Source organism: Lissotriton vulgaris, chromosome 2_1 (genome assembly GCF_964263255.1).
Source record: "Lissotriton vulgaris chromosome 2_1, aLisVul1.2, whole genome shotgun sequence".
In the NCBI taxonomy this organism is placed as follows: Eukaryota; Metazoa; Chordata; class Amphibia; order Caudata; family Salamandridae; genus Lissotriton; species Lissotriton vulgaris.
Window position 1 is genome coordinate 869,621,062 of NC_141687.1, and position 26,032 is coordinate 869,647,093.

General features: G+C 45.3%; 1 protein-coding gene across 1 annotated transcript in view; it reads left to right on the top strand.

Annotated features, from left to right (window-relative positions):
- Window positions 1-26,032, top strand: part of RIC8A (RIC8 guanine nucleotide exchange factor A) — a 196,755-nt gene that overhangs the window by 116,683 nt on the left and 54,040 nt on the right. The window contains exons 4-9 of the mRNA XM_086956380.1: window positions 614-708; window positions 1,846-1,996; window positions 8,482-8,577; window positions 10,119-10,263; window positions 13,348-13,492; window positions 13,790-13,909. Coding sequence (XP_086812506.1) covers window positions 614-708; window positions 1,846-1,996; window positions 8,482-8,577; window positions 10,119-10,263; window positions 13,348-13,492; window positions 13,790-13,909 — 752 coding nt within the window. The remainder of the gene's footprint in view (window positions 1-613; window positions 709-1,845; window positions 1,997-8,481; window positions 8,578-10,118; window positions 10,264-13,347; window positions 13,493-13,789; window positions 13,910-26,032) is intronic.

Genomic DNA, 26,032 nt, shown 5'->3' on the forward strand with positions numbered 1-26,032 from the left:
CGCATTGCGTCATGAACTTCATTAACCACACCCAGACACACCCAAACGATTATGTCACTCTACAGAGTCCATCAGGGACCAGAAAGGTACTCTATACATATGTACAAGACACTGCAGTTGCCTGTACTATGACAGTGACTGCTGCAGAGAGGCCGAGGTAGTGAGGCTCTTGAACTCTCTTGGAGGCAGATATCACTGTTACAGAGAGCTGAATGTGGCTGTGGTCCTGGTCAGGGCCGGACTGGAAACCAAAACCGGCCCTGGCAAAGTGCTCGGCCGGCAGCCTCCCCGCTCTTTGCCAGGGCCGGTTTTTGGCCGATTTTGTTTTTGTTTATGCTGCAAAAATGGCCCTGTAACAAAAACGGCCCCCTGGGGCCCAAAACCGACCCCCACCCGTGCGGCGCACTGGGGGATTGCCCAATGCCGGCTACGGCCAGTCCGGAGAGTGGCTGTGACATCTGAAGAGAGGTGAGTTACAGGGAGTGGTTCTAATCTTCTTAGGAGTGTTGGATTTCGCTGCATCAGGATGTTGGTTTCATTGACTTGGCTATGTTATTTCTATTCACATCTCCTTCCTGTGTTTACTACATCACAATTTTTTTTCTGAGTTTAGGAGGAGGCTGCATCATTTAGACACCTGTGTGCTGTCCTGCGCCACTGCCTGCTAATGAGGGGAGACGATGAAGATATATCTGAAGAATTCCATGGGTGAGTGCACCAAAACATGCCTGTGCTGAGCTCTGTCATGGAGAAATCCGGGTCTTCCACAGTGAGAGCTCTTCTCTTTCCTCCATTAACATGCTTCTCTAAACCCTGACCATAGAGTGCCCTTTAGGGACTGATTAAAGGTGATGCTCTTCCTGACTAGACATTCCTGTACAGAGTGAAGAGCCATGTTCAATCTCTTTTATATTTTCCTACCCAGGATCCAAATTTGCAAAGTCACCTTTTCTTGCCGGGAGAGACTATGGAACAGATCTACAAAGATTTTTTGTTGTTGTAGGAATTTGTTTGGCAGAATCGGGCCATGTGCAACCACAAAAAGCTTATTTTAGTGTGCAAAAGGCTAATTGCCAGTCGATAACTTGTTACCCAACTTGTTTCCCAATCGGAATTTGCATTTATGATTCTGTATTTGGAAGGGGCGTGTTAGGGCATCATTTCCAAATACCCATCTGTACTAGTATGTAATAATGTTTTGCAATGGAATTTCGGTCGCAAAACATTAATATTTTATAACCAGTTCAAAAGTATGGTAACCCATTCGAAGGGAAGGGGTCCCTGTGGGACTCATTGACGAGCAGGCAGAGGTGTCATGGATCACTGCCTACTATTAAAAAACAAAGCTTAAACTTTTCATTTTCTATTTTTTAAACTCATCCCATTTTCCTTTCAGGAAAATCGTTTGCATTGAGAAAAAAAAGATTGCTTTATTAAAACGCAATCATAGACATGGTGGTCTGCTGACCCCTAAAGGCCACCATCCCTCTGATGGCTATCATTCCTAATGTGTCGCAAACTGTGACTCACCTGAATATTATTTATGATGTAGGTTGATTTGCGACCCATTAAGAGTCCCTAATTTTAATTTAAAACTTTCATACATTAGAAATAGCCATTTCCTAATTACAATTCACAGAAAATCTCAATTAATGGTTATTGCTAATGTTAGAACATCTGGCCCATTGTCACTCCCATCTCCATGCAAAAACGGCTCTTCCTTGAAAGATCTTCTCAGAGTTAAAATATGCTCTTATATTTCCCTGCTCAGTAAGAACTTCCTGTTGTGGGTCAAAAGAGGTCAGCTCGGTTAATGACATTTACTATATCCTTGTGTCCATTAAGTCACACAGTGAACCTCCTGGGGAACCTGCCATTTAAGTGCCTGAATGTCTTGCTGACCCCAAAGGTGCAACCAGGGTGTATTGAGTACATGGGAGTCAACATGGACGCACTCAGCATGCTGCTGGACTTCTTGGAACAGCGCCTGGACAGGGTGAGTGTGACCTTATTCGTGCATTCTGCAGCCTATATATTAAAGAAGTCAGTCATGGTAGGAAAAAAGTTTCATTGCACTAAAGGCTTAAAATATCTAAAGAGGAAAATAGGGTCTGAGCAAGGAAATCTTACTTCCCAAGTGGCAGCCGAAATTAATGTACCACGCTGGACGATAGTCAGACAACATTTGCTGAAAGGTAAGTCCCTCTTAGGAATTACTTCAAGCAAACGAGGTTAGCTGTGTATTTTAGCCACATTCTCATTTTTTTGCCATTTCACCTTGAGATATTTTCCAAGAGCAGGAAGAAGTGAACTCTCTCTAATCATAGGTAGGCTGGTAGTGTTGAAATGTCGTTTGCAGAGAATGTAAGGACAATTTAATGAAATACGAAAAGGAGCGGTAATTATGTTGGCATATTTACAACACTTACCTAATGAGTCTTGACGTACAGTGAGCACGGGAGATCTCTTTAACTTGCACCATTAAGGTGGAAGGGTGTGTGAGAGTAAGTGTCTGAGACGGTGACATGGACCACCCATTGAAGATCATCAGGTGCTTAATACACATTTTAAAAATCCATAACAAATTACAATACAAAAAAATGAAAATGTATTGCACATTTATCAATGTATGTCTTTTGAGTGTTATATAGCGCTGGCATGACCCGAGGCCATCATTACTCTTCACATCAGTCACAGTTTTTGTCCCCCGATTGTTTACAGACTGTGCAAATTTTTAAACAAAAATTACATCCCCTTTCACCCAAAAGTCTTATCGCTACAATTTGTCAGTATGGTGTGCATGTAACCGATGCAGTACAAAATGGGAACTGTAAATTGCTTGGAAATATTGCTGGAAAAAGCATAGTAAAATGTTTCTCAAGCTACAGTAATGTAACGAAGGTTGATGGCAAGCAGCTTGCAATTTCCTAAATTTCGAGACCTTCATTCCAGTAATAGAAAAGAACCATGAAAGAAGCTGGACTCCAGGGAGTTGTCATTTATTGGCCACATAAGCAGTAAACCCCCAGATTAAGAAGGTATGGGTGGGGAATCAACTGCATGATGGTCAGGTTGTCTTAACCCAGAAGTGCCATCTCAGTCCTCTCGCGAGAATTAAAACCAATTGGTCAATTTTCACTGTTGAAAATGATCATACCAAATTTTCAAATCATGAGCCTCAACAGCCTACAGGGCATACAAAACACACTGCAGGGATTGTTCCCACTTGACTGGACACAATATGACATTCATTACCTCGCCATTAAGATCTGCCCCAGTACAGATAAAATAGCCTTCAAAAACTATAATGATCTCCTTGATGTTGCCCGAAAAGACTTACAAAGCTGGCAGATGGGTTCGGGGTATGTTTTGGGAGGACCGTATTAAGGCAACCAAGATGACCTTGTTGCCTAAGGTCCTGTTTATGATGGATACTGTGCAATTACAGCCCACAACTATAACAGATGAAATCCAAAGGGTCTTAAAATGCTTTGTATGGGGTGGTAAGAAGCCCCACATAGTTAAAAAGTAGGCTTATCTTGCTTTAGATAAGGGTGGACTGGGGATCCCTCACTTAATAAACTATTACTTAACTGGACAGTTTCTGTATAAAATGGAGTGGCATCATTTGTTCATGGAGAGACTCTGGTACTTTATGGACCAAGCCGTTGCTGGTACCCATGTTTGGAAAGTTCTATGGCTGGACAAAAATTATAGACTGTGGGGCATATTCTCGTCCCCGGCACTCAGAGCCACTGTTGAAGCACAGGACAGAGTGGCTGTATCTAAGGGTCTAACAATTATTTCTTCCCTTATGGCTCCCATAATCCTGAATTCTCGCCAGCTATGGAGGGCACAGCATACAGGGATTGTCAGACCGCTAATTGCAAACTTCTAGAAGACTTCAACAACACAGAGGACATTCAGTCCTTTGCACAGTTGAAGTGAATTATAGTTTTCCAAAGACAGAACATATTTACTATCTACAGATTCGACACTGGGTCACCCATCCCTCGATTAAGACCATTCCCGTCAGACCATGTACGCAAAACTAACAGTGGATTGTTACAAAACATGACAATAAACACCTGCTTTCGGACATCTACACGTTTTTGCGAAAATCATTTCCAAGTGAAAGTCGCCAGCACAAAAGAGGTGGGAAGTAGAATTGAGCACTCCCTTTTAGACAAAGAAAGGGAGGATACATACAGCAGGATACAGACCTCTGCAAGAAGCAGCTCAAGTAAAGAACCACTTTTAAAGACTACTCTTTATTGGTACTACATACCAGAGTGGGAATGGTACCCTTCGAGACTGTCCAAGTGTTGGAGAAACTGTATAGGCACAGGTACAATCACTCAATTAGGGTTGTTGAGTGAGTCCCACCTACCAGGCACTAGGGGAACGTAGGGGGTTACTCCGTTGAGTGCTGGGGTCACCTGAAAAGCCCTTTCTTGAGGTCCTCCCTGAACTGGGGCAATGTGGGAGATTGCCAAAGGTGAAGGGGGAGGGTGTTCACACTTTGGTAGTGAGGTAGGATAAGGACTTTCTTCCCGTTCTTGTCTTACTTATACATGGTACAATGGCCAGTGAGAGCTGGGCTGATCGGTGGTGTCTTTTGGGTGGGTGGAAAGAGAGGCGGCTTTTCAAGTATGCTGGTTCAGTTTTGTGAAGGGCCTTGTATGCGTGGGTGAGGAGTTTGAAGGTTATTCTTCTTTCGACTGGAAGCAAGTGGAGATGGCAGCAGTTTTGAGTGATGTGACTGTGATAGGGGATGTTGAGGATCAGTCCGGCTGTGGAATCCTGGACAGTCTGGAGTTTGCAAATGAGTTTCTTGTTGAATCCGGCGTAGAGAGCGTTACCGTAGTCCAGTCTGCTGCTAATGAGTGCATGTGTAACAGTCTTTCTGGATTCGGTTAGGATCCATCTGAAGGCCTTTGGAAGCATGTGGAGGGTGTTGAAGAAGGTCGAGAAGACGGCGTTGATCTGGCGGTTCATTTTGAGCAATGAGTCTAGCATGATGCCGAGGTTTCGTGCGTAGTCCTTTGGGGTGGGGGGAATTCCGAGGGCCCCCAGGAGTCATTCCATGTGGAGAGGGTGGAGCCAAGGATGAGGACTTCTGTCTTTTCTGAGTTGAGCTGCAGCCAGTTGTTCTTCATCCAGGTGGCTACGGCTTTCATCCCTTCTTGGAAGTTTTGTCTGGTGATATTGGGTTTGTTGGTGAGGGACAGGATTAGCTGGGTGTTTTTGTCACAGTGGCGTATCTAGCCGCGGCTGCATTGAGCAGGAGCGGTGCCCCCCTCGACGGCCGCACTAAACAGCAGGGGGGGAGGACAGACTGCCGCCCGAAACGGAAAGTTAGGTGCTGTGGAGAGCCCCCTGCCCCCAAAACTCGTGCCTTGGTAAGGCACTGCGTTAGTGTATGAGAGGATGTTGAGCGTGAGGTTCCTGACTATGGTTACGAGGGGGGCCATGTTGGCGTTAAAGAGGGTAGGGCTTAGGGAGGAGCCCTGGGGCACTCAACAGTTGGTCTCTGTCGGCTCCGAGATGTAGGGAGGGAGTCTCACCCGCTGAGTTCTGCCGGTGAGGAAGGAGAGGATCCAGTTGAGGGCCTTGCTGCGGATGCCAGCGTCATGGAGTCTGGTGGTTAGGGTGCAGTGGGAGACGGCGTCGAATGCAGACGAGAGGTCCAAGAGGATTAGGGCTGCCATTTCGCCCTGATCGAGGAGGGAGTAGATGTCGTCGGTGGCGGCGAGTAGGGTGGTCTATGGCTGTGATTGCTTTACAATCCGGATTGGGAGATGTTCAGGACATTGTTAGCTTCCAAGAAGTTTTATAGCTTTGTGTTGATGACCTTTTGGATGACCTTAGCTGCGAAGGGAAGCAGGTAGATGGGCCTGAAAGTCATCATGAGTTCCCTTGGGTCCACGGAGGGTTTCTTCAGGAGGGGGTTGACTTTGGCATACTTCCTGTCGTCTGGGAAGGTGGCGGTCTACAAGCAGCATTTGATTGTCCGACGTGTTTCGGATGCCATGGCAGAGGCTGCGCTGTGGAGGATGAGGTGTGGGCAGGGGTCTGAGGGTGCTTCAGAGTGGATGCTTTTCATGGTCTTCAAGGTGTTTTCTTTTGTGACCCGGATCCATATGAAGAGGGTCTGTTGGGTGGCGTCGCATGAGGGGGAGATAGTTCGGTGGTCTTGGTTGTCGAAGTAGTTGTAGATCATCTTGATCTTGTGGTGGAAGAAGGTGCTGAGTCCTTTGCAGAGGTCTTAGGAGGGTGGGACATCTGTTATTTCGCTGAAGGGTTTGGCGACTTCCTTGATGATGGAGAAGAGTTCTTTGGTGTTGTGTGAGCTGGTTTTCGGTGACTTTGTTCCTGCTTCTGCGGAGAGGCAGTGGGTGTGCTTGTGTACAGTGGGTTTTTTGACAGAGACGTGGATTCAGTGGTGATCTGTTTCCTTTGGTGAAGGTAGAGTTGAGTGTGTCCCGCTGTGTGCATGGGGGCGGTAACTAGTTGTTTCAGTCCTATGTTGGCGAGGTTCTCTGGGAGGGAGGCGGTGTTTGAGTTGTCGTGGTTATCCAGGTGGAAGTCCGTGGATGCGAGGGCGTGGGGTGAGATGAGGTCGGAGATGGCGTCGGTAAAGAGAGTGCAGGGGCCGGGTAACCTGTAGATGAGGGTTCCGCTGAGACTCGTTTTGGGGTTGGGCTGGATCTGGAAGTAGAGGTGCTCCATGAGGGTCGTTATGTCGTCCATGAGCGTGGTCATGCGTAGGGTGCTTTTTTAAATGATGGTGATGCCTCCTCCTGATGGATGGGGTGGTCTTGGCACAAGATCTTGTAGTCAGGTGCAGAGTTGGTGTTAGTCCAGGTTTCCATGAGGAAGGTGATGTCAGGCGAGGAGGTGTTGAGGAGGTCCCAGATTTCTTTGGCATTATGTGTAGGGATCGTCCGTTCGGGAGGAGGAGTTGAGTGGTTTGTGAGCGGTGTTGTCCGGTAGATTGGGGGATGCTGCTGGGATACAGAGTTGGGTGAAGGTCCGCCGACAGAATAGACAGGCGAGAGAGCTTTGGGTGTTGTTCGGTGTCGCGAGCTGGCAGTTGTTGCGTCTAAGATTGAGATAGTGGAGGGTGCTAGAGTTGTAGCGGGTCAGAAGACTGGGGTCCCTGGCGCTGGTCGCAGTTGGGCGCAGACAGGCTTCCTGTGGTGAGCTTTTGGCACGCCAGTGGCTCGGCTGCAGAGAAGCTGCCATTAAGTAGGGATCGGGGGAGGCGGGTTAGTTGGGAGGCCACACCGGAGGGGGAGGGGCCGTGGGCCAGCAGGGGCGGGGAGAAAATGAAAGAAAACAAAGAGAAGAGTGAGGAGAGTGAGAAGTGAAAAAGTGACAGTGACAGAGGGCAAATCGAAAGAAAGAGAAATAGAGGGCTGAAAAGAAAAGAGGCAGAGACAGAGGCAGAACAGCAGAAGAGCAGAGTGCTCATCTACTGGACCACCAGGGATGAGGCCCGGGTAGAATCCTGCAAGTGCAGGAGGGTCTCGAACACCGTGCAAACCGAGAGCTCAGGGGGCACCACTTAGTGGTGGTGCTGCGCAGGGGGAGAGCAGTCACACTGACCAGGACACTCATATACTTGCTATGGCAAAGCCATAAATTGGGTCTCTCAAATAGGCATACCTATTTCCTACGCTCCGGGAGAGACAGGACAATTACTATGGAACTATGCCCGCCAGACAGGCAACGGCAGCACTGTAGGAAAAATTATATGGGACATGGCTCAACAGGCTTTGGGGGCTCCTGTGCATGAAAAAGCTCTTGGAAATCCTGGAAAAGCGAGAGGCCTAAATATAGAAAACTTGGGGACGACAGTGTATTGACTTTCTATCAGCAGAATTTAGAGAGCTCACCTGTCTCAGATGTCTTAGAATCCTCCACATCATACAGTCTCATTCCACACAGTAGACAGATAATTCCGTAGGCAGGCCTTGCACGCTGCTGGACGGCTAGACCCCGGGCAGGTGTATTTAAGTGTAAAGAAATAGAAGGTGTCACATATAGAATTTACAAATCAGCCGATGGAGGGAGTTATTTATGGGTTGTTGACTATTTTGTTTGTTATATATTGGATGAAGCTAATTCACTGACTTGACAATCCCACTGGCCAGTGGTTTTAGGTGGACGTATGTGATAACTTTATTCCAATAACAATAAAAAGAGCAGAACCATAAAAGCAGGGCTTGCCAAAAAGAAAACTTCTACAACATGGATGTGCCATTCCACTTCTCATAGTCAGGAGTGACCTGCAGTGGGGCCAGGGTAATACCAGAAAAGATAGAGCAACTACTAGCCTGAGGGCAGGGAGGATATTTTGGTCAAGTATGTACTCTCTTTACACAGCACTGGAAAGGAGAATGTTGCTCCTCCAGTCCTTGTGAGAGTGGGGGTATTATTGCCCTTCATGATCCATCTTTTAATCTCTTTTCACAGGGGCATAAGGCCAAGGAGAGTCTCACCCCTGTACTAACTCTTTTGACCCAGAGCACCCGGATTCACAGACCAGCGAGGAGATACCTCAGAGCCAAGGTGAGAGGGGAACAGCTCACATTGGAGCTACTGGTGAAAGGGAGCACAGACGAGGTGTTACATGAAAAAGCAGCATGCGTAGTGTGCTCTTACAACAGAGTACCCACTGCAAAGGACTTAAGAGTACCCACGAGGAAAGAACAACGGGGGGAATATTTACAAAGAATTGGCATAGGGTAGCGCCACACGTCATTTTGCTGCACTGCCCTATGTTAATTTGGAACAGCAGGAATGCAACATACTTACAAGATACAATGCTTTCCTGCCCTTTCAGCCGGCGCACAATTAGCAGCTGTGCGCCAACCCAGGCCCCCTTGCACTATGGTACAAGCGTGTCTGTGTTGGTGGCATGAAGGGACACCTTCCTGCAAAAAAACCATCATGAGAGGTGTTTCCTCGTTCTATGGGGAATATTTGCCAGGAATTGGCATAGGGCAGCGCCGCAAGTCATTTTGCTGCACTGCCCTACGTAAATTCAGAAAGGCAGGAATGCACCATATTTACAAGATACTGTGCATTCCCGTACTTTCAGCCAGCGCACAATTGGCCGCTGTGTGTCAACTCAGGCAACCTTGCACTATAATGCTATGGTGTCTGTGTTGTTGGCCTGATTGTTTTTGTGCAGGAAGGTGTCCTTTCCTGCACAAAAAAAATCACCAGAGGCGTTTTCCTCATTCTGTGTGTGCTGCAGAATGCAGCACACATAGAAAGAGGAAATCACAAGTAGAAATTAAAACATTTCTCCTCATTACGCCTTCTTTAGGGAGGCACTAGGTTTTGCAGCTGCTCGAGGTTTACAAGATATTGTAAATCTAGGGCAGTGTCTGAGCCCATGGGTGTTGCGAAGGAACACCCACTGCAACACCCATGGAACTCCTCTTTGACATAGAATAAGGCAAGGTAGCAACTTCCGCTGCTTTGCCTTACACCATGTCTACAAGGCCATGAAAAGCAGGGTGGCTTAACGTAGCCTTGTAGATATGGCTACGCCCTGAGCGTCACCGGAACATCACAAAGGTGACATTCCGGTGGCGTATTGGGCTTGTAAATAAGTCCCAGAATGTGTATAAAACACAAGTATACTCGCACCAAAACATTAATCTAAGCGCCAACACTAGGGTTATCAGACAACTCATGTCAAGGACAGGAGACCGCATTTACTCCATACTGTTTTCATGTAACAAATCAGCAATGTTAGAGGTTTCGCTTGATTCAAAAGAACGACTCATACTAACACGCTTCATAACAATGATTATTAAATAGAAACCCCAGGACTAGAAAACCAGTGTTAAGTTTACATGGAGTCATCCAGTAAAACTAGCAACGATAACTAACTAAATCCACCAGCACCAGCGGACACAGACCAGCACCAGACAGCACAGTGAGAACTATGTGAGAAAACATTAAGTATGCACAATTAAACCAGAACGATGGCTGACATTGTAAGGGTTCTGAGCAGTGTTTCACAACATGGTGGAGGCATCCATGGGCTTGAGCAATATTTTTCTGGTCTGTCTAGTGACCCTTGCCTTTCCTCACAGGTGCTTCCCCCGCTGCGGGATGTGACAAATCGCCCCGAAGTAGGAGAACATATACGGAACAAGATTGTGCGGCTCATGACGCACATCGACACCGACGTCAAGCACTGTGCAGCCGACTTCCTCTTCATCCTTTGCAAGGAGAATGGTGAGTGTGAATATACACAGGAAGCAAATGAGAGAACTTGGGTGATCTGTTGATGTTGTGAATGTGGTAGAGCTCAAGGAGTCCTCTGGTTGTTATTAAACAAGGGTTGGGAATAAATCAGCAGAAAGCAAACAAGTTATAGAAGAAAAGTTATAGAATAAAATTTTTCCTGTCAGTCCTGGAAATTCATGCTATTTGTTCAGACGGACATGTCCAGAGATCACACAACTACAGGGAGAACTATGTCCTACATGGAATCCGTACCAGTGCACAATGCACCTCCACATAGTCATGTCATCCACAGAACAAAAACAAGAACGTAGAGATTTTAGGAGAGCCCATATCTGAGATTAACAGCGCATTGTAGGTCTTTGGTTGTGGGTGCCAAGTCTTTGACCGTCTGCTTAATCTTCACCATACGACCTGTAATAGCTGGAACATTCATTTAGTTCAAAACACAGACTTATTGCCTCTAGGCTCATGCATCCTTCAGCTTCACAAAGTAATTACAGTGAACTATAATAAGACAAAGAAACTTTCATGGTTCCTGGATGGACAGTGGTTAAACTGGGTAACTAACTATAAATACCTTGGGCTACTATTAGACAGCAGAGGTGTGTTCAAACCTCAGCTAGCGGCCATTCGTCGGAAGGGCACAACATTCTACTTCTCAATGAAGCCCCTAAAGAAAGTCCTCCCTGATCGAACACTGGATCCTCTCTTACAAGTGATCAGAGCACGATTGCAGTCAATGCTCACATATGGAAGTGAACCAATGCAAGGGAAAGACGCGACAGCTCTAGATAAAATAATAATCAGCAGAGCATACAGGGCAATCTTTCAACTGCCGAATTACGTGTCGCCTGTCCAAATCCGTCTTGAATTTGGTCTCCAGAGACAAACTTTGGAGAGAAGAGGTGCCTACATGAAAATTTGGTGTAAAATCAGAGGCGCAGAGCAAGGATCTCTAAATGCCCATCTCTGGACCGAACTGTTTACCTGAGAGAACTCACCTGCCAAGAAGTACCTTCTGTAATCACTGGAATATCTCGAAAGGACAAACCTCTGGGAGTCATCCACAGATAATAAAAGTTTCAAAAAGGTGGTAACAAAAGTAACTAAAATGGTATCAACCATAGAAGATAAAGTAATTCTGGCCAAGAGGGCTCATGGATGGACAGTGCTGAATGATTATAAAGCTCTTAAGCCACAAGAATATCTGAAAACGGGACTTACACAGAATACAAAAAAAAACGTTCTAAAATTGCACTTCAGCATCCTACCAATTCTACCTCACTTGGCACCTTGGAAAAGGAGAGCAGATGAACACCTCTGCCGTTTTTGTGGAGCAGGAAAAGAGGACTTAATACACATAATTTGTGTCTGCTCAAACTTGATGGATATAAGGCGCGCCTTACTCCGAGTAATATGGAACCAAAAGGGCATAAGAAGCTGTAGGCAGGCTGTGAAGCTGTGCTTTAAACCAGAGGAGATACAACTAAACTGCAGACTAACAAAGTACTTCGACACAGTGGCTAGAAGACTTAAGAGCTAGTAGCAGGCGTAATGAAGAACAGCAAGCAGTTACATCACTTCAATTAAATAAAGAGACAGCCTGTCAAGAATCTCGCCTAGTTTAATTGCGTCTTGTACACTGAACCACAAGCACTTTATCAATCTAGAAAAGGACTACACAGATTATGTAATTGAGACTGATATGACCTTTATTGAGTGTAAAATATTTTCTTCTTTTTAAAAAACATAAGTACAATATGTTTGAAAATAATTTTAATGATGACATTTATTAACATTGTGAGTTTTAATTAACTGTACAATAACATTATTATTATTCAGCTTCACCAGGGAACGCTCAACATTCATTAACTGAATGTCGGTCTTCAAATTAGTAAACTATTGCTTGGATGTCGTCCTGCCTAAAAGCTTTAAAGGATAGTATTACCTTTGAAGAAATGAGAGAAAACACCACTTTTCAGCCCTAAGATCACTGTAAGGATACTGTTGAGGCTTTTGTGTACAAGTCAGTTATTCGGCTGCACAAGAATTAAACCTAATTCTTGAGGCTGTGTTTTGCAGTACTAATGTGTCTAGTTACGATGATGAGTGCTGTTCTTAGTGCCTTCTGCTATGGCATAAGTTGAAGTCAAATTGCTGCATATTCCCCATTTCTTCCCCATTTCATTGTACAGAAGTGATGTTATCAGTTTGCCATCATTGAGGTTGGCTAACGGGTTGATAGTAGTTCCCTGTTGACTTCTCGAGTCCTCTTTATTGTGAATGAACTAATCATGTACGCCCCCTCTCGGAAACCTGGAACCTACTTTCTTTCTAGCAAACACTGAAGTCATGTGACAGGTCTGCTGACAGCTCCTCAATAAGTGCTCCTGGCTGTTTCGTCCACTCCCAATATCTTCCAATTCATCCAATAAAAGAAGCAGCCTGGCTTGCCACAAAATTACGAGCTCTGAGCAGCCATTGTCTCTGATGGGATTGGAGGGCTGAGGCAGTCTGTCACTTGTCGTGTGTCTTTGTATGGTCTTTGCCTCTAGTCCTCGACTTCCCAGCTCCCATCAACCTCTTCAAATATATTTCCTCAGTCGCCTTCCTTTTCTGTGTCCTTGCACCTGCAAAATATGCCATGATGGAATATTAACTCAAAAAAATCCTTTGTGTTATGTTTGTGCATGTGTTCTGCTATGTGAATGATGATTAGTGGGTGTCTGGAGATGATGAGCTCTGTACCATATAGCTGTGTTGAGTGGCTGGATGCCCTATGATGTCTCATGCTTATGATATGATGTGTGACCGCTCTGAGACCTCCTGCAGTAATGGCTTTATGGGAGCTTTGTGATTTCATAGATGCGGGACACTTACATTTGAGGTCTCAGATGTCACATAGGTGCGATTAATATGTTAGGGGTTTTTAAGAACTCAATATCACAATAAATGCATGTGTTCTCTGGGAGCACATGTGCTGTGAGTATGTTTGAGCTCTGACAAACCATGGCAGTGCCCTGGATCTGTGTTGACTTTTATGAAAAGAACTCGATTATCCTTTTTCCTCAGTGACACGGTTTGTCAAGTACACCGGCTATGGAAATGCTGCAGGTCTCCTCGCGGCCCGTGGACTGATGGCAGGAGGACGGGCAGAGGGTAATTACTCCGAAGATGAAGATACGGACACAGAAGAGTACAAGGAAGCAAAGGCCAAGTAAGAGATTTCTATCAGTCGCCCGCTGAGTACCTCTTCCACATCTCACATGCCTGTTCACTTCTCAAGTGAGCTTAGTCCTTTAGGTGTGCAAAGGCAGGGTTCTGATTGTTCAAGGCCAAACCTTCCTAAAACATATTGTCTGTATAGTGCAAGAGACCAGTAGAGTCAATAGGTTGCAGACAGGCAGTGGGAGCCATATTCTGTGTATATGTTCCCAGTTCTTGCTGGACAAAATATATAATCATGTCTTCCTGTGCCAAGATCTGAAAAAAATATTTTCCTGGTTGCTTGCAGCATTAACCCAGTTACCGGACGTGTGGAGGAGAAACCTCCCAACCCCCTGGATGGCATGACGGAGGAGCAGAAGGAAGATGAGGCAATGAAGCTGGTGGACATGTTCACCAAACTATCTAGGTACAGCAATCTAAATGGAGGGATTTGGGGTGACTGGGAGAAGATTAAGGGAGAGATACTTTGAGTCTGTAGGCCGCATTAGCACTATTGGCAGAAGGGAAAATGGTGTCTATAACTTTTACTAAGTTATCTCTGTCACAGTAGTCAATGGCATTTGTCCACCTAGGTGGTTTTTCTTCTACTCAATCAATCCTTTGGATGCTGCCATGATTGCATTCCAGAAAATTGAGTTTTTAATATTATGCTCTCATAATATTGAAGCAGAAATATCGATGACCAGCCAAAATATTGAAAAGATAAGTACATACAGATAAGTATATAAAGATAAGTATAGATTGACTATTCAAAACTCCACATATATGTGTACTATGTTACCCTATGATATATATATATATATATTCATAACCCCACATCTATCATCCTGAAAAATATTGATCTATATGTATATATGTATGTATAATATATATATATATATATATAGTAATTGTATTTATATAGCGCTTACTAGTCCGAGGAGGCGTTGAAGCGTGTTAGTGCGAGTAGCGCGCTACTCCAGAACCCAAGGTTAGTGGTTAATCCAGTGATTATTGCTGCTTATTGTGATCAGTCGTGTGCTCTACAGCAAACAAATTGTATGCATTTATTCCAGCTACTTAGTGGTAGATTATATAATACTAGTTCAATAGGACCAGTTTTGGGGGCTACGAGGTTTAAGGTAAATAGTTGTTGAGAGAGCTAGTATGGTGATATATATATATGTGTCACACAACGATATTTCTGAGTTCAGAAACCTCACTGACAACTCAGGTAGTTTGCAAAAGATGCTCTTTAATGGCTGCACAGCCATTAACCCCTTCGATGCTGATGACGAGCTCAGCTCGTCATCAGCCACGGGTGGCGTGTGCGGATGACGAGCTGAGCTCGTCATCTAACGCGGTTATTTGAAAACAGCCGCACAGCGGCGGTTAAAGACCATATTTTGCAAACTACCCGAGGTGACCTTGAGGTTTCTGAACTCAGAAATATCGTTGGGTGACATTGTGCAGGGTTACAGGTACCCTGTTCACTGAATATATATATATATATATATATATATATATATATATATATATATATATATATATATATATATATATATATATATATATATATATATATATATATATATATATATATATATATATATATATATATATATATATATATATATATATATATATATATATATATATATATATATATATATATATATATATATATATATATATATATATATATATATATATATATATATATATATATATATATATATATATATATATATATATCTATATCTATATCTATATCTATCTTCAACAAGTTGCCTGTCGAAGAGAGAGGGCCCACTCAGGTAGGTTTCATCTGCCAAACATTTATTGGAGGAACAGATGATGCCAAACGCTCAAGATTATTTTCACTGCATCTTGAGTCCTCTTCTTCATAGGCTTTGGACTGTGCAAGCAGAACATCACGGCTGTTTTCTAAACCACCTAATGAACAGTCATTCCCGCCCCAATAGGCGTGGCCACTCTGTAGCCTGCTGGAACCTGTAGTGTTTAGTGATTCCTCCAGTGAGTCGCCGCGTGTTTGCCACAACATATACCGATAAATCCCATGTGGGAGGTGAAATAATCCAGTTAGTTGGTACTGCTTTGTAATGTTGCTCCAACTGCGCTACCTGACCTTTATGCCACGGCGTCGTTGGGCGTCACGGCCGGTCTGCATACAGCAGCGGGGCTCTCTCGCGGCTCAGGCGGTGCCGCAATTTAATCCAACAAGTTGCCCGTCGAAGAGAGAGGGCCCACTCAGGTAGGTTTCATCTGTCAAACATTTATTGGAGGAACAGCTGATGCCAAACGCTCAAGATTATTTTCACTGCATCTTGAGTCCTCTCCGACGCGTTTCGTGCATTCATAGGCTTCATAGGCTTTGGACTGTGCAAGCAAAACATCACGGCTGTTTTCTAAACCACCTAATGAACAGTCATTCCCGCCCCAATAGGCGTGGCCACTCTGTAGCCTGCTGGAACCTGTAGTGTTTAGTGATTCCTCCAGTGAGTCGCCGCGTGTTTGCCACAATATATACCGATAAATCCCATGTGGGAGGTGAAATAATCGAGTTCGTTGGTACTGCTTTGTAATGTTGCTCCAACTGCGCTACCTGACCTTTATGCCACGGCGTCGTTGGGCGTCACGGCCGGTCTGCATACAGCAGCGGGGCTCTCTCGCGGCTCAGGCGTTGTCGCAATTTAATCCAACAAGTTGCCTGTCAAAGAGAGAGGGCCCACTCAGGTAGGTTTCATCTGCCAAACATTTATTGGAGGAACAGCTGATGCCAAACGCTCAAGATTATTTTCACTGAGTCCTCTCCGACGCGTTTCGTGCATTGGAGCACACACGCGGCGACTCACTGCAGGAATCACTAAACACTACAGGTTCCAGCAGGCTACAGAGTGGCCACTCCTATTGGGGCGGGAATGACTGTTCTTTAGGTGGTTTAGAAAACAGCCGTGACGTTTTGCTTGCACAGTCCAAAGCCTATGAAGAAGTGCTGCAATGCACGAAACGCGTCGGAGAGGACTCAAGATGCAGTGAAAATAATCTTGAGCGTTTGGCATCAGCTGTTCCTCCAATAAATGTTTGGCAGATGAAACCTACCTGAATGGGCCCTCTCTCTTCGACGGGCAACTTGTTGGATTAAATTGCGGCACCGCCTGAGCCGCGAGAGAGCCCCGCTGCTGTATGCAGACCGGCCGTGACGCCCAACGACGCCGTGGCATAAAGGTCAGGTAGCGCAGTTGGAGCAACATTACAAAGCAGTACCAACGAACTACATTATTTCACCTCCCACATGGGATTTCTCTCTTCGACAGGCAACTTGTTGGATATATATATATATATATATATATATATATATATATATATATATATATATATATATATATATCGAGAGAGTGAGAGAGGAAGGTACAGCAGTTATAGTTATCTCAAATAACTATAACTCATGCACTAATGTAACCTTAACTCGCACTGTTGCAATGTACAGTTTTCTCATCAATAATTTCACTACAAATGTTGGAGTGGTTTTATCAGTGATATCATGAGCGGTCTAATATGTGAGTTGATTAGTAGTGCATGTCGAGAGCGCAAGTTCTAATTACCTTAAGGCATGGGTTATAGTTACTTGAGATAACTATAACTGCTGAATTTCAATGGTTTTGTGTGTGTTAAATCTGAACATAACTATAACGCCCCTGTAACCTTTGTTTTTTTTGTGGATTTCTCAGATTTTTTTGATTCTATATTCCTGACTATAATGTCACTGTAACCTTTGTTTTTTTCTGTGAATTTGTACAGGTTTTTAATGCTATATCTCAAATATAATATCCCTGTAACCTGGCTGTGTGATTGGGAGTGTAAGTGGTTGTGTGGGTTTGTAAGTGGGTGTGTGAGTGGGTGGTAGGTGTGTCAGTTTATGCATGACTGGCTGTGTGGGTCTGTGACTCGCTGTATGGGTGTGTGTGTGGGTGTGTAAGGGAGTGGGTGTGTGAGTGTGTGTATGACTGGCTGTGTAGGTCTGCAAGTGGGTGTGTGAGTGGTCCAGGGAAGACATGGCTTGACAAGTCGGGCTTGACTGTTCCCATGAGGCATAGGGTCAGACTGATTTGCATATGGCCATGTCTGAACTGGGGTGGCTGAGTGAGCTAAAGAATGGTGATGGATGTAACCCAGATCAGTTGACTGGGGGTGAGTGTTTGATTTGCTCAAACGCTCCATCCTTCACCCCCTTTTGTATTGCTTTGTTTGCCATAAGTTGGCAGGGTATGCTCAGACGTGAGACCCTTGCTCAGTTGGCCACTGGATTCAAGATAGCCTGGCTGATGAGGATTATGAATCTGAAACTGGTCCCAGGATGCTTGTTTCCGGTCCAGGGAAGACATGGCTTGGCAGTTCGGGCTGGACTGTTCCCATGAGGCACAGGGTCTGACTGATTTGCAAATGGCCATGTCTAAACGGGGGTGGCTGAGTGAGCTAAAGAATGGTGATGGATGTAACCCAGATCAGTAGACTGGGGGTGAGTGTTTGATTTGCTCAAACGCTCCGGCCTTCACCCCCTTTTGTATTGTTCTGTTAAAAGTACGTCAGAATATTTTACCGAAATGGATGAGGAAAATATTTGATAAGTCTTAGAAAATATGTCCTCATTTTAACTTTTTATAGCACTAACCATCATTTATATCACAACATGAACCCCCTCAGTTTGTTTCTAAAGGAAATACTTTCAATTTTACAGCTTTGATTTCTTCAAGGTGTCGTTCAGGTGTGCTTGGTTGGTATTGATTCGAAATGCTAGCTCTCAATTTGTTCATTGGAACACTGTGGTACAGCTTGAAGTAAAAAACTGGGAAATCAACTGACAGGCTGCTGCTGGAATTACGTTTTACTTAGAGTACCACATTTTATTCTCACGTGGCTGAAGATCATGTGAACATACAGAAAATTTTCTATCATTTTAGCTTCTGAAGCACCCTCCATAACCTCTATGAGAAAATAATGAAAGAAAGTAATTTTCTTTCAAGCATGTTTGATCAGATCCCAGCAGATGGTCAACATTTTCCATGTGGTAAAATCACCTGGTAACTCCAAGAATTCCAAAAATGAGTAAGACGCCACAAATAAATGATTTATATTGTGACTAAAATCTGTTATCAGGCTCTATATGTGCTCCTTGGGGTCAGGGTCCTGGGACCCTTATATTTTATTTCTATCCATGTCCCTAAATGGCTGCCACAATACATGGTTCATGTTATGGTCAGCCAATCATGACTATCTAGTCACCTTCAAATAGGTCAATGAAAGCCTAGCTGGACACCAACGGTCCAGATACCTAAACTTTTAACCCTTTCATGCCCAATCCGAGCTCTCTTTAAACATTAATTTCTAAAAACAGATGAACAATATCTCACAAAGAGCACTTCTTTTGAGTAAAGTTCTAACTTCTGGCAAATTTGGTGTAATTCCAGTCTGTCACTTTTTCTGTATTAGAAAAAATGTTTCCTGTGGGAATTAACGTGGGGTACTGTACATTTGGGACCCCATTTTTTGGGCCCCTGCGTGATTAATCAGCGTAAAACTTTCCATGAAGGAGCTTAGGTGGATACACTTTTTTGGGGAAAGTTTTGTGCACTTTTATCAAATGTCACCAATTTTATTAGTGAAACAAACACATTCTTTTTTTTAAAGTCTGACCTAATGACAGCCACTGTCTAATGTAAATAAATATATATATACAGACATACTTATACACACACACACTGTCAAATTACTTATATATGCAGTTAAGCACAGTGAACCTACATTTATATATATCCCCACCAATATTGTGCTTATGAACATTTTTTCTATGACATTATGGTAGCATATCAGAGACTCGATATTCTGATACCATACTAGCTGCAAATTCTTATTTTGAGGAAGCAGTGTTGAGACTGTTAAGTACCCTGCTTGGTGATGGATGTGCATCCCTGCCCTGAGTGTTCCAGCTGCTTCGATATCTGGATCTCTGGTACTGAATTTTGATCATGAGCAAACACGGATCATGCGTGTACTCCATGACCTAGGCCTCACTCAAGATAATACAGTCTGCTTAGACATGAATGGGTGCACCAAGCGATACCTTTGTGAAGATAGAGGGCTACTGCCCTCACCTGGAGTTAAGTGACATGAGCATGGTGGTTGCAGCATACCTGTTTTATGTTCAGTATAATCAGTAATGTAAACAGACCTTTTTTTATTTTGGGTCGAGCCTACCAGACAGCACAGCTGACTGGTTGAAAAAGTACATTTCCTTCGATCGCACCACAGCTCTCCATTGGACGGACCACAGTTGTGTTCACTTCAGCTACAAAACCACCTCGACCCACAACCCCCCACAACCTATTCCTCGAAGAAACTGGAACAAAATCACCACCGACCAACTCCTCACATCGCTCAACCAGAACCCACCCGCCCTCTCATCGGACCCAAACCAAGCTGCCACCAAACTCAAACAATGGATCACTCACAGCGCTGATGAATTAGCACCCTTGAAAAACCATCACAACAAACAGGACAGCAAAAAGGCCCCCTGGTTCAACGATGACCTTAAGAAATCCAAAAAGCTATGCCGTACTCTCGAGAAAAAATGGAGAAAAAACCCAACCACCGACAATATGACCACCTTCAAGGCAGCCTCCCGCAAACACCACCAACTGATTCGAACGACCAAGAAATCAGCATTCAAGGATCGTCTCGACAACAACGCCCATAACAGCAAGGAACTATTCAACATCGTCAAAGAATTCACCAACCCCACCGCAGCCTCAAACGACATCAGCCCTTCCCAAGACCTCTGCGATTCGTTATCCTCCTTCTTTTACAACAAAATTGCCGACATACATAACAGCTTTGAGAACATCTCCAACGAACAACCCTCTCCACCCCCCTCCGAACCTAAACCGCCCTCTAACAACCTCAGTGCCTGGAACCCAATCACCATTGATGACACCATCCGCCTAATGAACTCCATCCACTCTGGCTCGCCAACCGACCCCTGTCCCCACCACATCTTCAACAAAGCAGACTCCATCATCGCACCCCATCTCCGTGATGTCATCAACTGCTCCTTCAACTCTGCTACCTTCCCTGAAAGCTGGAAACACGCCGAAGTCAGTGCCCTCCTGAAAAAACACACAGCAGACCCTTCTGAACTTAAAAACTACCGCCCCATATCCCTCCTCCCATTCCCTGCCAAAGTCATTGAGAAGGCCGTCAATAGCCAGCTCGCCGCCTTCCTTGAATCTAACAACTCCCTCGATCCCTCACAGCCCGGCTTTCGAGCCAAACACAGCACCGAGACAGCCCTCATCGCAGCTACAGACGATATCCGAACACTACTGGACAACGGAGAAACAGTAGCCCTCATCCTACTCGACCTATCCGCCGCCTTCGACACAGTCTGTCATAGCACCCTCATACAACGCCTCAGCAACATCGGCATACAAGGGAAAGCCCTGGACTGGATCATCTCGTTCCTAACTGGGAGAACTCAGAGAGTCCGACTTCCCCCATTCAAATCAGAGGCCACCGAAGTCATCTGTGGTGTACCACAAGGATCATCACTCAGTCCCACCCTCTTCAACGTTTACATGAGTCCACTCGCATCCATCGCGCGTCAACACAACCTTAACATCATCTCCTACGCTGACGACACCCAGCTGATCCTTTCCCTCACCAAAGACCCTACCACCGCCAAAACCAATCTTCACGAAGGCATGAAAGAAGTAGCTGAATGGATGAAAAACAGCCGCCTAAAACTTAACTCAGACAAAACGGAGGTGCTCATCCTAGGATCATCCCCCTCTGCCTGGGACGACTCATGGTGGCCTTCGGCTCTGGGCACTGCACCCATACCCACAGACCACGCACGTAACCTTGGCTTCATCCTTGACTCCTCACTCTCGATGACCAAACAAGTCAACGCCGTCTCATCCTCCTGCTTCAACGTACTTCGTATGCTCAAAAAAATATTCCGCTGGATCTCCTCCGAGACAAGAAAGACTGTCACCCACGCACTGGTCACGAGTCGACTAGACTACGGAAACACCCTCTACGCCGGAATCACAGCCAAATTACAGAAAAAACTCCAACGCATCCAAAACGCATCAGCGAGACTCATCTTGGACATCCCTCGCCAAGACCACATTACCGACCACCTGAAAGACCTCCACTAGCTCCCCGTCAACAAGAGAATAACGTTCCGTCTCCTCACCCACGCACATAAGGCCCTCTACAAACTAGGACCCGAATGCCTCAACACTCGGCTGTCCTTCTACACACCCTCCCGCCAACTAAGATCCTCCAATCAAGCCCTAGCCGCAGTACAGCGTATCCAACGATCCACCATGGGAGGTAGATCTTTCTCCTACTTGGCGGCCAAGACCTGGAACTCACTCCCCACTCACCTCCGCCTTACACAGAACCATATCTCCTTCAGAAAAGAACTTAAAACCTGGCTATTCGATAAATAATGAACCCCCTTCCCAAGCGCCTTGAGACCCTCTGGGTGAGTAGTGCGCTATACAAATTCTTGAACTTGAACTATTGTCAAACATCTATTGTCCATCCACTGCTTGCCATTGCTTGGCTTTATTGTCACTCTCATTTGTTTCTTATTCAATGGATTGCCTTGGCCATCATGTATTTGTACCTCCTGTGGAGCACAACCTCTTTACTCGAGTTCTTAAACTGCTCACTTTAGGGAACTACATTTTAAGGTATCGCCTGACCAGAGTACATGTGCTGTCAGCGAAATCTATTAACAAAAAAAGCTTGGAGCTTGGGCTTAAAGCCTGCCTATTACTTACCACTGCAAGGCTTCAGTGTCATTCTTGTTTCCTAGCTTTTGATTGGTCAGCGCCTCCGGCTCCTTCCTGGTTCCTTCCGGCTAGAGTTGTCATCTAACCACTTTTCTACCAGTAACATCGGTATTTTAATGTGCCACCCAGTAGAAAAATGAGCAAAATCATCTAAAGCTGGTATTTTTAGCCTTCATCTGTAATTACTTTAAACAAATATAAATAGAAAGCCCGTTTAAATGTGTTCTAGGGTTTTAATTAATTATCACTGACTAATAATTCAAGGAAACAAATGAAGAAAAGTAATGTAACAAATAAATATATAAAATTTCATTTAAAGTTCTATTTAGTAGCATGTCTGGGATTTTTCAGACTCTTAAAACAACAAATTGGCAGTTTTTTTTATTCTTGGAAAGGTGGTAACGCTACTTCTGGTACTTCCTATGTTGGTCCCTGCCGTGTAGCATGGACCTAGTACAGGTTCCTGTCTGCATTCATGGTCCTTTCACTGGTCTCATGCTCCTGCAGGTACATTTTTAACTTTTGGACATACAGTTTCAAAGAGTGAATGCCGCATCTGTTTCACGCCCCTCCCTTATGTTGCTTCCTCTCCTACCATCTTTCCTTTATCACTTTTGTTGCTGTTCCCTCCCCCACACCTCCTTCGTACTGCTCCCCCTTCCTGCTGACCACCCTCCACTCCTCTTTTTCATGTTTTTTTTTTGTAGTTTTTTACAGCGCAAACTTGACCCAAAGGTATTGAAGCACTCCACCAGTTACATTGCACAATGAGATGTTCATTTAGGCATGGGGAGCTTAAGTTAGCATCCCCACCCTCCTGTCCTTATGTTGTTGCTGCTCCCACAGTCCTCCTCTGCACCTCCCTCCTGTCACCAACCCACCCCTGGTGCTTGGTTTAAAAAAAGAAAAAGTGCTATGACATGGTCAACATTTACGCATCATACCACTTTTTTTTTGTTTGACTTTATGCCATGTTGCACAGCAGCCTGTGGTGCTGTGCAACAGGTCTAAAAAAATAATATTATAACAAAGCCAATAGATATTGCATTCCCATTCCGTGCTGTATACTGCTTTCTCTCTTGTGTGCTTTCACCATGCAACAGCTCCCTTATCCCCACCATTCTGCTGGATTTGTAGCATGAATTAACAAAGGTGTGTTTTTTATAGATGTTGCGATGCTACCTCTTTGTGGTGTTGTCCTCTTTATTTTTTATTATAAACGAAGGGAAATTTTAGTCAATATGTCCCGAAATGCAGAGTGCACATAAAATGAGAAACACATTTGGAACATATTCTGAGACCGCCCTACCTCCAGAGCAGGGCCAGTCCCTTAGATTTTGTTTTTCAGGACCGTTCGTGTGATATCGACGCCATCCTAAGGTACTGTACCACTGCAACTATGTTTTTATTTAGCACTCCTGATTTGTGATTTATTGCTTTGACCACCACCAATATGGAACAGGAAGCCTAAGGGGACCAAGAGCCCACTTAGGCAGCCAATTGATGCGATTTTAAGATGGTCGGTGGAAAGGAGTATTGTGTCCTAATCTGAGTGTGGTGACTATCTGGAACTAAGGCCCTATTCAGATGCTCCGTCCATCACCACCCCCTTTTGTACCGCTTTTGGCCGCCATATGTGTAGCAGGGTATGCTCAGACGTGAGTCCCTTGCTTACTTTGCCACTGGATTCAAGCAAGCCAGGCTGAAGACGGCTGGAATGCCAGAAACCGGTCCTCGGAAGCTTGTTTCCGGTCCAGGGAAGACATGGCTTGGCAGTTCGGGCTGGACTGTTCCCATGAGGCACAGGGTCAGACTGATTTGCATACAGTCATGTCTGAACTGGGGTGGCAGAGTGGGCTAAAGAACGGTGATGGATTAAACCCAGATCTTTTGACTGGGTGTGAGTGTTTGATTGCTACAGATGCTCCGTCCATCACCACCCCGTTTTGTACCGCTTTTGGCCGCCATAAGTGTGGCAGGGTATGCTCAGACGTGAGTCCCTTGCTCACTTTGCCACTGGATTCAAGCAAGCCGGGCTGAAGACGGCTGGAATGCCAGAAACCGGTCCTCGGAAGTTTGTTTCCGGTCCAGGGAAGACATGGCTTGGCAGTTCGGGCTGGACTGTTCCCATGAGGCGCAGGGTCAGACTAATTTGCATATAGCTATGTCTGAACTGGGGTGGCAGAGTGGGCTAAAGAACGGTGATGGATTAAACCCAGATCTTTTGACTGGGTGTGAGTATTTGATTGATTCAGATGCTCCGTCCATCACCACCCCCTTTTGTACCGCTTTTGGCCGCCATAAGTGTGGCAGGGTATGCTCAGATGTGAGTCCCTTGCTTACTTTGCCACTGGATTCAAGCAAGCCGGGCTGAAGACGGCTGGAATGCCAGAAACCGGTCCTCGGAAGCTTGTTTCCGGTCCAAGGAAGACATGGCTTGGCAGTTCGGGCTGGACTGTTCCCATGAGGCACAGGGTCAGACTGATTTGCATATAGTCATGTCTGAACTGGGGTGGCAGAGTGGGCTAAAGAACGGTGATGGATTAAACCCAGATCTTTGACTGGGTGTGAGTGTTTGATTGCTACAGATGCTCCGTCCATCACCACCCCCTTTTGTACCGCTTTTGGCTGCCATAAGTGTGGCAGGGTATGCTCAGACGTGAGTCCCTTGCTTACTTTGCCACTGGATTCAAGCAAGCCGGGCTGAAGACGGCTGGAATGCCAGAAACCGGTCCTCGGAAGCTTGTTTCCGGTCCAGGGAAGACATGGCTTGGCAGTTCGGGCTGGACTGTTCCCATGAGGCACAGGGTCAGACTGATTTGCATATATTCATGTCTGAACTGGGGTGGCTGAGTGGGCTAAAGAACGGTGATGGATTAAACCCAGATCTTTTGACTGGGTGTGAGTGTTTGATTGCTACAGATGCTCCGTCCATCACCACCCCCTTTTGTACCGCTTTTGGCCGCCATAAGTGTGGCAGGGTATGCACAGACGTGAGTCCCTTGCTCACTTTGCCACTGGATTCAAGCAAGCCGGGCTGAAGACGGCTGGAATGCCAGAAACCGGTCCTCGGAAGTTTGTTTCCGGTCCAGGGAAGACATGGCTTGGCAGTTCGGGCTGGACTGTTCCCATGAGGCACAGGGTCAGACTGATTTGCATATAGCCATGTCTGAACTGGGGTGGCAGAGTGGGCTAAAGAAATGTGATGGATTAAACCCAGATCTTTTGACTGGGTGTGAGTATTTGATTGATTCAGATGCTCCGTCCATCACCACCCCCTTTTGTACCGCTTTTGGCCGCCATAAGTGTGGCAGGGTATGCTCAGACGTGAGTCCCTTGCTTACTTTGCCACTGGATTCAAGCAAGCCGGGCTGAAGACGGCTGGAATGCCAGAAACCGGTCCTCGGAAGCTTGTTTCCGGTCCAAGGAAGACATGGCTTGGCAGTTCGGGCTGGACTGTTCCCATGAGGCACAGGGTCAGACTGATTTGCATATAGTCATGTCTGAACTGGGGTGGCAGAGTGGGCTAAAGAACGGTGATGGATTAAACCCAGATCTTTTGACTGGGTGTGAGTGTTTGATTGCTACAGATGCTCCGTCCATCACCACCCCCTTTTGTACCGCTTTTGGCTGCCATAAGTGTGGCAGGGTATGCTCAGACGTGAGTC